Below are 14849 nucleotides of genomic sequence, written 5' to 3'. Positions count from 1 at the left end.
TTCCTATTCCTTCAATACTCCCTACTCCTCCACCTATCTTGGTGTCATCTGCAAATTTAGCCACAAAACCATTTACTCCATAATCCAAATCATTATGTACAAAGTAAAAAGAAGCAGGTCCAACACCGACCCCTGCGGAACACCACTAGTAACCGGTAGCCAACCAAAACAGGATCCCTTTATTCCCACCCTTTGCTTTCTGCTTACCAGCCAATGCTCCACCCATTCCAATATCCTACCTGAAATCCCATGAGCTCTCATCTTATTAATCAGCCTCTTGTGCGGCACCTTGTCGCAGGCCTTTTGAAAGTCTAAATACACAACATCCACAGCCTCTCCCTTATCCACCCTACCTGAGATTTCCTCAAAAAAAACTCCAATAGGTTGGTCAGGCAGGATCTTCCCTTCACGAAACCATGTTGGCTTGGGCCTATCTTGCCTTGCACCTCCAGGTATTCCATAACCTCATCCTTGATCGATTCCCATAACTTTCCCACCACTGATGTCAGACTAATAGGTCTGTAATTTCCTTTATGCTGCCTCCCACCCTTCTTATACAGCGGAACCACATTTGCAACCTTCCAGTCCTCTGGAACCGTGCCGGAGTCTATTGATTCCTGGAAAATTATCACCAATACCTTTGCAATCTCTGAAGCCACTTCTTTCAGAACCTGGGGGTGCACCTCATCTGGTCTAGGAGACTTATCTGCCTTTAGTCCATTTAGCTTCCTGAGCACTTTCTCTCTAGTAATCTTAACTGAATTCAGTTCTATCCCCTGAGATCCCTGACTATCTGGTATATTGCTGGTGTCATCCACAGTGAAGACCAATGCAAAATACTCATTTAGTTCCTCTGCCATCTCTCTGTTATCCATTATAATCTCTCCTGCACTGTTTTCAATTGGTCCTATATCAACCCGTGTCTCTCTTTTAGTCTTCATATATTTAAAAAAAACTCTTGGTATCTTTTTGAATGTTATCTGCCAACTTCCTTTCATAATTCATCTTTTCTTTCCTAACGACCTTCTTAGTTTCTTTCTGTAAGTTTTTAAAAGTTTCCCAGTCTTCTGTTTTCCCACTAATTTTTGCTTCCTTGTATGCCCTCCCTTTTGCTTTTATTTTAGCCTTCACCTCTCTCGTTATCCACATTTGGGCCATTTTTCCATTCATAACCTTTTTTCTTGGAATATATCTATCCTGCATTTTCCTTACTTCATCCATTTCTGCTCTGCTGTTCCTTCAACTAGCTTACTTTTCCAATCAATTTGGGCCAGTTCCCCTCTTATGCCACTCTAATTTCCTTTGTTCCACTGAAATATTGACACATCTGATATCAGCATCTCCTTTTCAAATTTGAAACTGAAATCAATCACATTGTGATCGCTAGTTCCTAATGGTTCCTTTACCTTTGGTTCCCTACTCACCTCTGGTTCGTTACACAGCACCCAATCCAAAACAGCTAATCCCCTGGTGGGCTCATCAACAAGTTGCTCCAAAAAGCCATCCCGTAGAGCTTCCACAAACTCGCTCTCCTGAGATCCACTGCCTTTCTGGCTTTCCCAATCCACCTTCGTGTTAAAATCCCCCATAATTATCTTGACATTGTCTCTCTGACACGCTTTTTCTATTTCTAGCTGTAATTTATAGTCCACATCCCGGCTGCTGTTAGGGGGCCAATATATCACTGCTATTATTGTCCTTCTACCCTTGCCATTTCTTAGCTCCACCCATAATGATTCCACTTCTTCTGACCCTATGTCCCTTCTCTCTATTGATTTTATATCATTGCTAACCATCACAGGCACACCACCCCCTCTGTTTACCTGCCTATCTTTCCTATACACTGTGTACCCCTGGACATTTAGTTCCTGGTCACAGCCTTCCTTAAGCCATGACTCGGTGATTGCCACTAATGTCATATTTTTTGATCTGTAGCTGTGCCACTAGGTCATCTGCCTTATTTCTAATGCTACGTGTGTTTAAATATAGTACATTTAGACCAGTATCTGCTGCTGATTTTGCTGTATATCTATTGTTCAGCAAATTATCCCACCTTTTCACCTGCCTGTCCTTCTTTCCATCTTCACTGCACGCTGTCTCGGACTTGCTCCTATATACCTCATCCTCTATCCTAACATCCTGGTTTCCTTCCCCCTGCCAAATTTGTGTAAACCCTCCCCAACAGCTATATTAAACATTCCCGCCAGGATATTGGACCCCTTGGAGTTCAGGTGTAACCTATACTTTGTGAATAGGTCATACCTCTCCCAAAAAAGTTCCCAATGATCCAAGAATCTGAAGGCCTACTTCCTGCACCAGTCTCTCAGCCACATATTCATCTGCCAGATCTTTCTATTCTTGCTGCCATTAGCACATGGCACAGGTAGTAATCCTGAGATTACTACCTTGGAGGTCCTGCTTCTCAACCTTCTTCCTAGCTCCTTGTAATCTTCCTTCAGGACCTCCTCTCTTTTTCTACCTATGTCATTGGTACCTACATGCACCAAGACTTCTGGCTGATCACCCTCTCTCCTCAGAATATTCTGGACCTGGTCCGAGACATCCCATACCCTGGCACCAGGGAGGCGACACACCATCCGGGTATTGTTGTCAGGTTCGCAGAATCTCTTATCTGTTCCCCTCACTATAGAATCCCCAATGACCACTACATTTCTCCTTTCCCGTTGGACCGCGGCACCAGGTACAGTGCCAAAATCCTGTTTGCCATGGTCTTCCTCTGTCAGGTCATCCTCTCTAACAGAATCTAAAATGAGATACCGATTTTTGAGGGGGACCGCCACAGAGGTACTCTCTACATAATCTTTGTAGCTTCTGTCTATCTCCTCACTCTCCCTAATCAGCCGAAGGTCATCAAGCTGCTCCAGACTCTCAACACATTCCTCGAGGAGCCGCATCTCAATGCACTTTGCGCAGATATAGTCCTCGGGGAGGCTGGTAGTCTCCCAGGGTCCCCACATCTGGCACTCCAAACATAACGCTAACCCCAGATGCATACTGCTATGGCACTGTCTAATGCAACTACAATAAATAAACTAGTAACGTACCCCCAGCTCTATAAATCGCGCCTCTTACCCCGTTCTTGCCAAAGCCCAACCACTCTGCTCCCTCTCACTCTGCTGCCCACTGGATATGCCAGTCTTCTTTTTAAATTGCCCGCGCGTGCTGCCAAGTGACGTCACGCGCCTGCGCAGTCACTCCCTGCTATCCTCTAACGCTAAGGGAAAAAAAGAACAATTATGCTTTGTTAGTCTTCAGTGCTCTCCACTCCCTCACCTCTCGCTGCCGATCAGAAACTCCGAAGGTACTCCTGCAACCTTTAAATTGCCCGCGCGCGCTACAGAATGATGTCATGTGCCTGCGCTTCACTCCCTGCTATCCTCGAACGCTAAGGGAAAAAAACCAATAATGCTTCATTAGTCTTCGGCTCTCTCCGCTCCCTCGCCTCTCGCTGCCGATCAGCAAGAAAGTGTGACTGTTAGGCAGTACAAATAGCTTTTTGCTTTTTTTTTGTGCATTTAATCCAAAGCAGAATAAATTCTATCAATTTGCAAATATAGTACAACAGTGCCCTCATAAGCACAATGGGTACATTACAGTACATTTCTGCAGCATGGTGTTGTTAACACATTTTCACAGGAGATATTCTAAATCTTAACATCTCATTTCCAGTGTATCAAATAGGTTACTGTTAACCTTGTAATCTCATTGCACTTTCTATAGTATGCCATTATTAAAACTTGTGATATCCATATTTAAACAAAACATTTTGAACACAACCACCAGTACATTTATTCTGAGTATAAATGTAAGTTAATGCTTTAAATCTTGCGTTTCCAACATTTGTAGCACAGTGAAAAGCATAAGTATGTTTTGGGGTTTTGATCTGGGGACATTATGGGTTACATTGATGTTTTGATTATGATAAGTATTTGAATCACTTGACAATATAATTAACCTGTATTCAGAATAAATGTGTTATTATTTGTGTAGACAAGGTGATTTTCTGAAATTAAATGTGATCTTTTTAAAGTAATCTCTGTACGGGCTGTGAGCTTTGCAAGGCAAGCATTTATTGAATCTCCCTAATTCAGTCAGTATACAATAAGCAGCAACCTAGTCATTTCCAAAGGGTTGCTGCACATTCAGTGACTGTCCTTCGTGCGTCTTCACTTTTGGATTGGTTCAACTGACTTGTACTGGCACTTCAACCAGTTCAAATACTTGCAGGCCCATCAACCATGACTGTTCCTGCTTAATCCCAGTTGTCTTCCAGCACGCCTGCTCTGAGTGCCTCTCACCTGCTTGGAGTGTTCATGGACCAGTAATGTGACTGCCCCCTGATTACTACTTGGTCTCAGCAGTTACCAGCACTGAATCACATCTCAATGCTTCTGCCAAGTCTTCTCTGACATGACTTTATATCTGACTGGCCTGTAGCTTGAAGTGGGAGCAATTGGATGTGTGCTGCCCTGTAGGATAACTCCTTCAGCAGCAGTGTTTTTGAAAGGTCTAGCAGAACCTGTACTCACTGAAGGGCCTTTAAATATACTGGTTGCAACAGTATGGTACAGAAGCCTATGTACTTTGAGAACTTCGTTTGTCTCTTTTTTTTCCCCCACTCCATATAGGTTTTCCTTCTGCCAATTTCCTTTCATTCTCTCACTGGCGGCTAAAAAAGTTATAATCCAGAGGGACTCTGAACAACAGATGATTACAGTAGCCAGGGTAAGTGGACTTCGTGGAATCAAACCTGTGTGAGTGCTTGTCATTGGATTATTTATATCTGCAAGGACAACATTTTTAGTTATGTATTGTTGAGTCCTTTATTCTCCTAACAAGATGCATTTTAATATTCCCATACTAATGTATGGGTTAAAATTCAACTACATTCTCAATTACTCTTTGAATTTTACCTTGTGATGAGTAAGTTTTTAAACTCTATTGACAGGACTTGCTGGATGGAACATACCACAGAATTATTAGACTCTCATGCAAAGAATTTGTAATTGAATCCTCACAACACTTTCTGATGAGTTTGAGTAATCGCTGTAATAATGTCATGAAGTAGATACAAAAACCATTATAATTTCACAACAATTGGTAAAAATGAACCTACTATTATCAGTTCATACACCAAGCACAAGTGCTGCCACATATTCACAGCAGAGGAGCACCAATATAACCATATCTGGTTTGATTATTGGTTGAGATAGAATAAGATGTTGATCAGAATAAATGAAGGTACTTGGAAAACATCTCAATGACATTGAATGTGCAAGACTAATACTAAACAAGAATTGGTAAAGTTCTTTTTCCTGGTCTCATTTTTCCCATCTTGTAAGGAATCGAAGATATTTTCCATTGTTTGCGAATGTTGAAAACCTTTGCGGTCAGAAGTTGTGTCTTTTCTTTCTGTGCAGCAAAGCTTGGTTGATAAAGTGTCCCGCAGACAGAGGCCAGACATGAACATGCTTTTTCTAAACATTAAAGTGAGGCGATTACATCTGGTTAATGATTCACTGGATGAGGTAAAGTGGATTCTTAATTCTTGTTAATAACTACCATTTGAATTATTCCCTCTTTATCAGGACTATAATAAATAAGTTAAGAATATTTAAATACTCTTAACCAATGTATTTGGGTGAGGCTCTTGTACCATAATATAGAATTAATAGCAATATTCCTGCAGGGCCAACAAGCTTATCCCTGTACAATTTGACCCATGTGGAAGACCTATTCCTGGCTCAATGTCACCTACATATCAGCTGCTTTCCTAGACGGTAGGCTGTACCATAACTTCCCTGCTCTTGTATTCTGTGCCCCAACTAATGAAAACTAGCAACCTGCATGTGTTTTTAACCAACCTATCTACATGTGTTGTCATCTTCAGGGATCTTTGGACTTGTACACCAAGCTCCCTCTTCTTTAATACACCCTGCAGCCCTATCATTCATTGCATATGTCCCACTCATATTTACCTCCAAAAATGCATCACTCCTTTTTATCAGGATTAAATTTCATCTGCCATTGCTCTACCCAATTTAGCAGCTGATCCATCTTTTCCTGTATCTTGAGACTTTCCTCCTCACTATCAATTTAAGTGAAAACATTCCCTTAAAAAATACTCGACTTATCATGGAGTTCAGTACTAAAATCTATTTCAGGTTACTTCTTAATACCACACGACAGTCTTAAAAATAACACACTCCTACCGTAAATCTCCGTCGGTTCTTTGGGATTTTGACAGGGGAACCAGATCAACCTCGGATGAAGGACCACAGTGTTCCAGGAGGTCAATGTAGGAGTCAGACACAAGGGGTCTGAAGGCGCCTTTTTCTCCCGTTGACCTTCCGAATGCCATCCGCCACTTACTCAGTCCTGAGGTATCCAGATCCCTGTGAAATCCTGCCGACTTACGCCAATGTCAAAGTCGACCCGCGCTTCTGGAAAGAATCGGACAGCAGCAGAACCAAAGAACTTACGATAAATGCTTTATTAGCTTTCGCTTGTGGGAGTGAGAAAAATACAGAGGCAGGGTAACCATGTAACTCTAACTCTATACTGAAACCCACTCAAAGAAGGCTTGGCTACAGCATATTTTTATACCCTTTTTCGTGGGGACACTAGGTGAGAAACTACTCTTATGCAGGCAATTGTTTACATAAAGTTTCAAACATAACAAGATATAGGTATAAAAACTACTTCTTCCCACTTGCACCTGCTATTTAAACTAGACATAACTAAATCACACCATAATGAAGTCATTCTTTACCTTGAAAATCCTCTCACAGTGAGAGCCATGCTAAAAAAAAAGCATATCATTAACCCTTACACTGCCAATCGTTAACCCTTGTGTTCCCAGCTATCTTTCACATTCCCTCTTTATCATTCCATGATAAACAATTCTATAAAGCAAGTGATCGAGTACAATACTGTGTTAATAACAGAAAAAGATAGCATACTATAATAATTACAACAATAATAAGTACTACTATTAAGCCATAATGCAATATCACATCCCATATGCTACTAAATAGGCCACTAAACAGGCATACAATATGCTACTAAAAAGGAGTTATCAGAGATGGCCCTACTACGAGGCTGCCAAAAACAAGTCCTAGAATATTTAGAGATGCATTAAGTGTCCCTTTTCCCCCCAACATGTTGTCCTTTCCCTCGACCAATCTTTTTGCAGTTGGAATGATGTATCCACTGAGGTTGTCCTTCGACTTTTACCTCTGTGGGCATAGTGGGTAGCACTTGAAAGGGGCCTTTCCACCTTGGTGCCAATTTTTTACGCTCCCAATTTCTTATCAGGACATAATCTCCAGGCTGGATCCTCGATTCCTCTGTGTTGTCCTCTTCCTTTCTCTGAACATTACGAACCTGTGAATGTAGAATCTTAAGAACATCAGTTAATTTTTGTACCTAAGTAATTATTCTCTCACTAAGGGCATGAAGGTCAAGACATGCATCTATGTTGTTATCTGCACCCCATGGTGTGCGCAGTGGTTTTCCAAATAATACTTCTGCTGGAGTTAATCCTGTACTGGTATGTGGTGTACCTTCAGCCAATTCAATCCTGTCTCCTCAGTGAATTTAGCCAATTTATTCTTTAGAGTACCATTTACTCTCTCCACAATCCCAGCTGCCTGTGGATGATGGGTGCAGTGAAATTGTTGTTTTATTTTGAAATGCTGGCATAGCTCCTCATTTATCTTAGCAGTAAAATGTGGTCCATTGTCTGAACTAATAATGGTAGGAAGCCCAAATCGAGGTATTATTTCCCGTAGTATAATTCTTACCGTTGCTTCTGCTGTGGCATTTGCTGTTGGTATCGCTTCTATCCATCTGCTAAAAAGATCAATAATAACAAGACAGTACTTGTAACCCTGCACTCTTGGCAATTCTATAAAATCAATCTGTATGCATTCAAAAGGACCCATAGGCATTTTTGTCCTACCCAGAGGACACTTAACTGCTTTACCAGGATTATTTTTCTGGCAAATATTACATTCTTGTGCCTTTCTTTGTGCCTCCTTCCTCAGATTGGGGTGCCACCAAGTTTGTAGTGCCACTCCCACCATTCCCTCCTTGCCCAAAGTAGGTAAAAATGCATCTGGTACACAAACTTGTCCGGCAGGGGTGGTCCATAACTGCGTGTCAGGATCTCTAGTGCACCCCTGCTGTTTCCATAGGTCAATTTGATTTGCAGGGGCGTCCCCCTGAAGTTTCACTGCACTCCCCACGTCAGGCAGGGCCGTTCTATTCAAGAGTTGTTTGTATCGCTTGCTCATCCCTGACAGGAGCCTGAGCTTGAGGTAATGGCTCCGGCTGTGCTGGCAGTGCTGGAGCTTGGTGATCTAGGGGTCCCTGAGGGGCATACGGGGGTGGTCTCGCCCACAAGGAATCTTCCAATTCCTCATCCTCATCATTCTGCAAGAATAGGGTCGCCATGCCTGACAGTGGGTCCCCGGGGTCATTATCAATTTTACTGCTTTTGCCCATTTTATTAATCAATTGACGCTGTACTTTGTTATCTTTATGCTTCTTTTCTTGTTTGTCATACCATTCATACTCAGCCTTTAAAACCTCCCAGTTTTTTTTTGGTGCATCCTCCCTCGTACATAACTCAATCCCTCTTTGACATGCATTATCCCTCCTCAGTACATAATGTTGTTCATTAACTATTCAAAAGTTAACTTAATAGAACTCAATTCCCAAAAAATCTTACATAATATGAAAGACAAAAATGAACCAAAAACAACACTTATACATTAAAGTGTCACTTTAAAAACATAAATTTCTACCACAAACTGAAAAGCACTCTTGAAATTAAAGAGCGGACTTAACATGAAATTGTAAGATAGCATGAAATAAGATAAGACGGAAATTAGAGCCTTAAAAGAAAATTGAATTAAATATCTCCCTTGACGTCCTTTAAACAGATGACTTAATGCGCACCATTACCACTGATCGGCCACTCTTCGTTACCTAATTTCTCATTTAAAGCTGCAGACAATTGTCGAAACTGTTTTTGATGTTCTGGGCGCAGGTAGCACATCTGCTGCACCGGGGTACCTCCTTCACTTGTATCAAGAGACTGTCCCATTCTGATTTATGTCTGATGTCCGAATCACAATTTACCTTGGCCTCACTGCCTTGGATCGAATTACAATTTATCCCAGACTATGTTTTCCAGACGAACAGTATTTCAAAACGAACTCTGTTTCACAAATGAACTCTGTAATACTACTTTATTTCTCCAAACAAAGTTACTTATACCATACGACTGTACTTATACCAAACGAACTTTAAATACTTATTTCACCACACGAATTTACTTCTTAATACCACACGACAGTCTTAAAAATAACACACTCCTACCGTAAATCTCCGTCGGTTCTTTGGGATTTTGACAGGGGAACCAGATCAACCTCGGATGAAGGACCACAGTGTTCCAGGAGGTCAATGTAGGAGTCAGACACAAGGGGTCTGAAGGCGCCTTTTTCTCCCGTTGACCTTCCGAACGCCGTCCGCCACTTACTCAGTCCTGAGGTATCCAGATCCCTGTGAAATCCTGCTGACTTACGCCAATGTCAAAGTCGACCCGCGCTTCTGGAAAGAATCGGACAGCAGCAGAACCAAAGAACTTACGATAAATGCTTTATTAGCTTTCGCTTGTGGGAGTGAGAAAAATACAGAGACAGGGTAACCATGTAACTCTAACTCTATACTGAAACCCACTCAAAGAAGGCTCGGCTACAGCATATTTTTATACCCTTTTTCATAGGAACACTAGGTGAGAAACTACTCTTACGCAGGCAATTGTTTACATAAAGTTTCGAACATAACAAGATATAGGTTTAAAAATTACTTCTTCCCACTTGCACCTGCTATTTAAACTACACGTGACTTCATTATGGTGTGATTTAGTTATTCTTTACCTTGAAAATCCTTTCACAGTGAGAACCATACTAAAAAGCATACTATTAACCCTTACACGGCCAGTCATTAACCCTTGCATTCCCAGCTATCTTTCACTAGGTAGATCTTCTATAAATAAAAAAAAACACATCCCCTCAATAGCCCTCGATTGGGATTCCCACACCTGTCTCCCCAGCCTGATCCTTGCCCAAACTCGACTACATTCCAGACCTTCCCCTGCCAATAGCCAATCATAGTCCCCTCCTAAGCCTCCATCTGATACTGAAGGTTCTAACTGGCCGCCCATTCCCCTTCCAACATCTCAACACCCGGGCACCTGTCCCACAAGATAATACTGCCACCCAAAACTGAAATTCTGCGTGTGTACCTTCTGCACTCTGCAATGATAAACATACAAAGGAAAGGCTGTTACCATATTAAATTGTAAAGTTTGTATTCTATTCCTTATGTCTCGTACACTGTAGATGTTTGCAGCAACTACCCTGAAAACAAACAAACATTAATTTGCTCTGCCCTGTTGATTTTAATGCACCTTTCCAGTTGGTGAGCGGTATATAGACTTTTCAGATCTTTGATTCCCTCTTTATAATTTAGAAGCATGACAAAATGTAGCACTCTTTGAATCGCAAGTGTCATTTAGTCAGGTATGATGGTGCAACTAATTTTAATTAATTTAATTGTAAACATGTAAAAGTTGCTGAGCAGGAACATGGTACTTATTTTCATATCCAAATATGTAAAAACTGTTCATTACAAAACAGCCATACAAAGATAAAAAAGTACTTTTAAATAAATACTATTGTTCAACAAAGATGTTTCAACCATGAGCAGCTATAATGCTTCTAGTTAAATTTGTCTTTATCCTTTGTTGTAGCATACACCTTGCCAGCTTAATCATTGGAATATTAATAATTGAAATAGGGTTCAAAAATTACTTAATTTTCTAGGAAAGTAGGTAGGAAATAGGCCAATAGTATTAAATAGATAACAGCCAATGAATATCTGGAGTGATTAATTGAGCAGTTCAGTAGACATCGTTACTCATGCAGCCACTCTTGAGAATAGATTTTGACAATCAAATCAGAGTGAAAGGTAGGTATGTCCAATATTCCATCCATTTATGTGTCAGTTTTTAAAACAGTGATTCATAATTAAGGGTGTGTTTGTTTGTGTGTGCACATGCACACAAACTAGCCTCATTGGAGCAGCATCAGCCTAATTTATGAGGCCTCTCTTGTTTAACATGCGTACCGTGTTCCCTTTTGGTGACTGAGAACTAAAAATGGCAATAGGAATAAGATATTTGATAATGTTCAAAGGAACTTTGGAACCAAAATGCAGCAAAGAAACAATGGCTGGGAGGAATGAAAAGGAAGATCATTGTTCCAATTACATCGCAATATAAAATCTAATATTTCATTGGGTAGAGATAACTTTTCTGTAGAATGAGTACTCACATAATATTTAAATGAAGTACGACTTCTGATAATGTTCTAAATTACTTGCCACAAGCTCATTTTTTTAAAGTTATTCTTGGGAAATTTCTCAAGCTTTGTTGGGCAACCAGATTCAAATGTAAGGACATTTAAGAAAGTGGTTGAAGACCCACACTTTTGTTAATGGTGTTGCTTCAGGAAGTTAATTGTGGATGGGGTATCATAGAAACTGACATTAAGATTCCTAAAGCTTTCAAGTTTCTACTAACAATTTCTAGTTATAGTAGCAGAGGTTGTTGAGGATACATTATATACAACAAATTATCTTGATCTGGCTTTCACAGCCTGAATGAATAATGGAGATGGACTGAATAGTGACCTACAAAACAAAATAATGTTAACTTTATAAGGAAAGTAGATTTGCAATAAAAACAGAAAATGCTTGAAACTTCAGCAAAACAGGCTCTGATGTGATTTTCAAGTAGATTTGGACTATTTAAAATATTATGCATGATAAATGAACAAGGGAATACAGCCTCAAATGAGAAGGGAAATTTAGTCCTGTCAACAAATAGGTTTTCACAGAAGACTAGTCAATGTGTGGAATGAATTTGCAGATTCGGTGTTTGAGGAGAAAATCTTGAAACCAGGACTTTGCATGTTCTGAATGCATCACACACAACCTAACTCTAGGTAAATAAATTAAGATATAGAATTGGTTTATTATTGTCACTTGTACTGAGGTACAATGAAAAGATTGTCTTGCATTACTGTTCCTGCAGATCAATTCATTACACAGTGCATTGAGGTAGCACAAGGTAAAACAATACAGAATGCAGAGTAAAGTGTCACAGCTACAGAGAGAGTGCAGTGCAGGTAGACAATAAGGTGCTAGGGAATTATTGTACTAGGGAACTGTTCCATAGTCTTATAACAGCGTAATAGAAGCTATCCTTGAACTTGGTGTTACGTGCTTTCAGGCTTTTGTATCTTCTGCCTGATGGGAGAGGGGAAAAGAGAGAATGTCCGGGGTGGGTGGGGTCTTTGATTATGCTGGCTGCTTTACCAAAGCAGCGAGAGGTATAGATAGAGTCCGTGGAGGGGAGGCTGGTTTCCGTGACGTGCTGGGCTGTGTCCACAACTCTCTGCAGTTTCTTGTGATCCCGGACAGAGTAGTTGCCGTACCAAGCCATGATGCATCCAGATAGGATGCTTCCTATGGTGCGTCAATGAAAGTTGGTGAGTGTCAAAGGGGACATGCCAAATTTCTTTAGCCTCCTGAGAAAGTAGAGGCGCTGGTGAACTTTCTTGGCCGTGGCATCTACATGGTTGGACCAGGACAGGCTATTGGTGACGTTCACTCCTAGGAACTTGAAGCCCTCAACCCTCTTGACCTCAGCACCATTGATGTAGACAGGCGCATGTGCACCATCCCACTTCTTGAAGTCAACGACCAGCTCTTTTGTTTTGCTGACATCAAGGGAAAGGTTGTTGTCATGGCACCATTTCACTAGGCTCTGTATCTCCTTCCTGTACTCCAGCTTGTTATTTGAGATACAGCCAGCTACGGAGGTATCATCTGCAAACTTGTAGATGGAGTTGGAGCAGAATCTGGCTATGTACCCATGAATGTACAGGGAGTAGAGTAGGGGGCTGAGGATGCAGCCTTGCGGGGCACCAGTGCTGAGAATAATCGTGCTGAAGGTGTTGCTGCCTATCCTTACTGATTGCGGTCTGTTGGTCAGGAAGTCAAGTATCCAGTTGCAGAGGAAGGTGTTGAGTCCCAGGTCTTGATATATTGAGGAATCTACTATCTTTTGATTTTGCAGTACATAACCATGCAACTTTCACCTGATTATATCAGTTCTTGGTCAGTTTGACTAAAGGCAATGTGCAGTATTTAAATAATGTTTGTACAATTTATATATGGTACAAGGATAGGGTATCATCATTCAGAGAGAAAAAGGTACAATGTGAATGAGAATACTATCAGCTGCAACCAAAGGCTTCACTTATATTTTTATGTCACCCTATTACAATATTATCCTAATCGATCTTCCAGTGCATTGCATACAAGAGGCAAGCTTGGTATAGTCTTAAAATAAAAGTGGGTGGTACTGCAGGGAGAGGACAAACACTGGTGATTAAGGAAGGAGATTTGAAGAGAGCTGTAAAGACTACACAACCCCATCACAGGCACAGTCAGTTGGCGGTTTGCTTACCTGCCATAAAAGGTACACATGAAAGGAACAAAAAAAAGAAAAATACATACTTGCCAATAACAAAAAGTTGGATTTCACCTATTTTTGGTACATTTGGTGGATGCAGGGTTTCGTCCTAATGCCAAATTGGGTGACTCCAAAATTTGCAGCACACTGAGAAATCCCTATCATGGTTTTCTCTGATTTAAAAGCCTTGCGCTGACGTGCATTTCACAGATTTCAGCAGTTGCCTGAGCTTAGAGCTGCCATCATTTCTTGTACTTGCCTGTGCTGCTCTGTGGAGCACTTCTGTTGGGTCTGGTGGTGCTGCTATCACTGGGGCCAAAGAACACAGCACCTGGTTCACAGGTGCTGCAAGCTATTTATCTGTTGCCGTTCTGACAAAGGCAGCACATGAGATCAATTCTGGGAGTCAATGAAATGAAAATCAAAGTCCAGTGAGGTGCTTTAATTCACATATGGTTCCCAATTTGCTGCATGGTGTTCTCCTAGTTTAACTATGTGTGAACAACATAGGCCATAGGTTGCAACCTTTCGATCCAATGCATGTCAGTAAGTCCAAAACACAGCACCATGACAACATCATCATAAATACACAAGAAATCAAAACCTGCATGAAGCTGAGTCATGACAGGAAGTGTCCAGTCCAATTTACTGATGGGCAGGGCTTCAACATAAACAAACAGGCACTAAATGGCTTTTCATGTGTGGTTTAGACACAACAGGTGCAAATGTTTTTACTAATCCAATTTCTAGGCTGTAGCTCATACAATAGAAGTACAAATGGCATCCTGTCCAACTACTTTGAGTGCCCCGTCAGACAATAACTGTTGTTTTAATGTTGGCTTATAATTGTGTTGAATTCCTCAACCTTTCAAAATATTGCAGGCAGTAAATTTCATTTCTATTTAATATAGAACATAGAGTTACACTTACAAATTGTTCCTCTTTATATAATCCATGTTATGTTTTCCATTTTGCATAATCCTTTTTTTAAATTTAATCTGCCATTTACTTTTATTATCCTGTATGTTACTTGTTCCATGACCATTTCTTTACGTTGCAGTTAACGAGAAAAAGGACAGATTTGAAAAAAAAATTGAAAGTCACATTTATTGGAGAAGCTGGATTAGACATGGGTGGTCTCACAAAAGAGTGGTTTCTTCTGCTTATTCGACAGATCTTCCAATCAGATTATGGTGAGGCAAAAACAGTAAAAATC

The 14849-nt window shown here is 40.8% G+C and overlaps 1 protein-coding gene across 1 annotated transcript in view; it reads left to right on the top strand.

Annotated features, from left to right (window-relative positions):
- The window catches only part of hectd2 (HECT domain containing 2), a 92031-nt gene that overhangs the window by 53899 nt on the left and 23283 nt on the right, over nt 1-14849 (top strand). Inside the window, exons 12-14 of the mRNA XM_052027298.1 lie at nt 4650-4746; nt 5442-5549; nt 14694-14826. Coding sequence (XP_051883258.1) covers nt 4650-4746; nt 5442-5549; nt 14694-14826 — 338 coding nt within the window. The remainder of the gene's footprint in view (nt 1-4649; nt 4747-5441; nt 5550-14693; nt 14827-14849) is intronic.

This window comes from Pristis pectinata, chromosome 12, assembly GCF_009764475.1.
Source record: "Pristis pectinata isolate sPriPec2 chromosome 12, sPriPec2.1.pri, whole genome shotgun sequence".
Lineage (NCBI taxonomy): Eukaryota > Metazoa > Chordata > Chondrichthyes > Rhinopristiformes > Pristidae > Pristis > Pristis pectinata.
The sequence above is the reverse complement of the archived record's forward strand: the minus strand, read 5'-3'. Positions and strand labels throughout refer to the sequence as shown.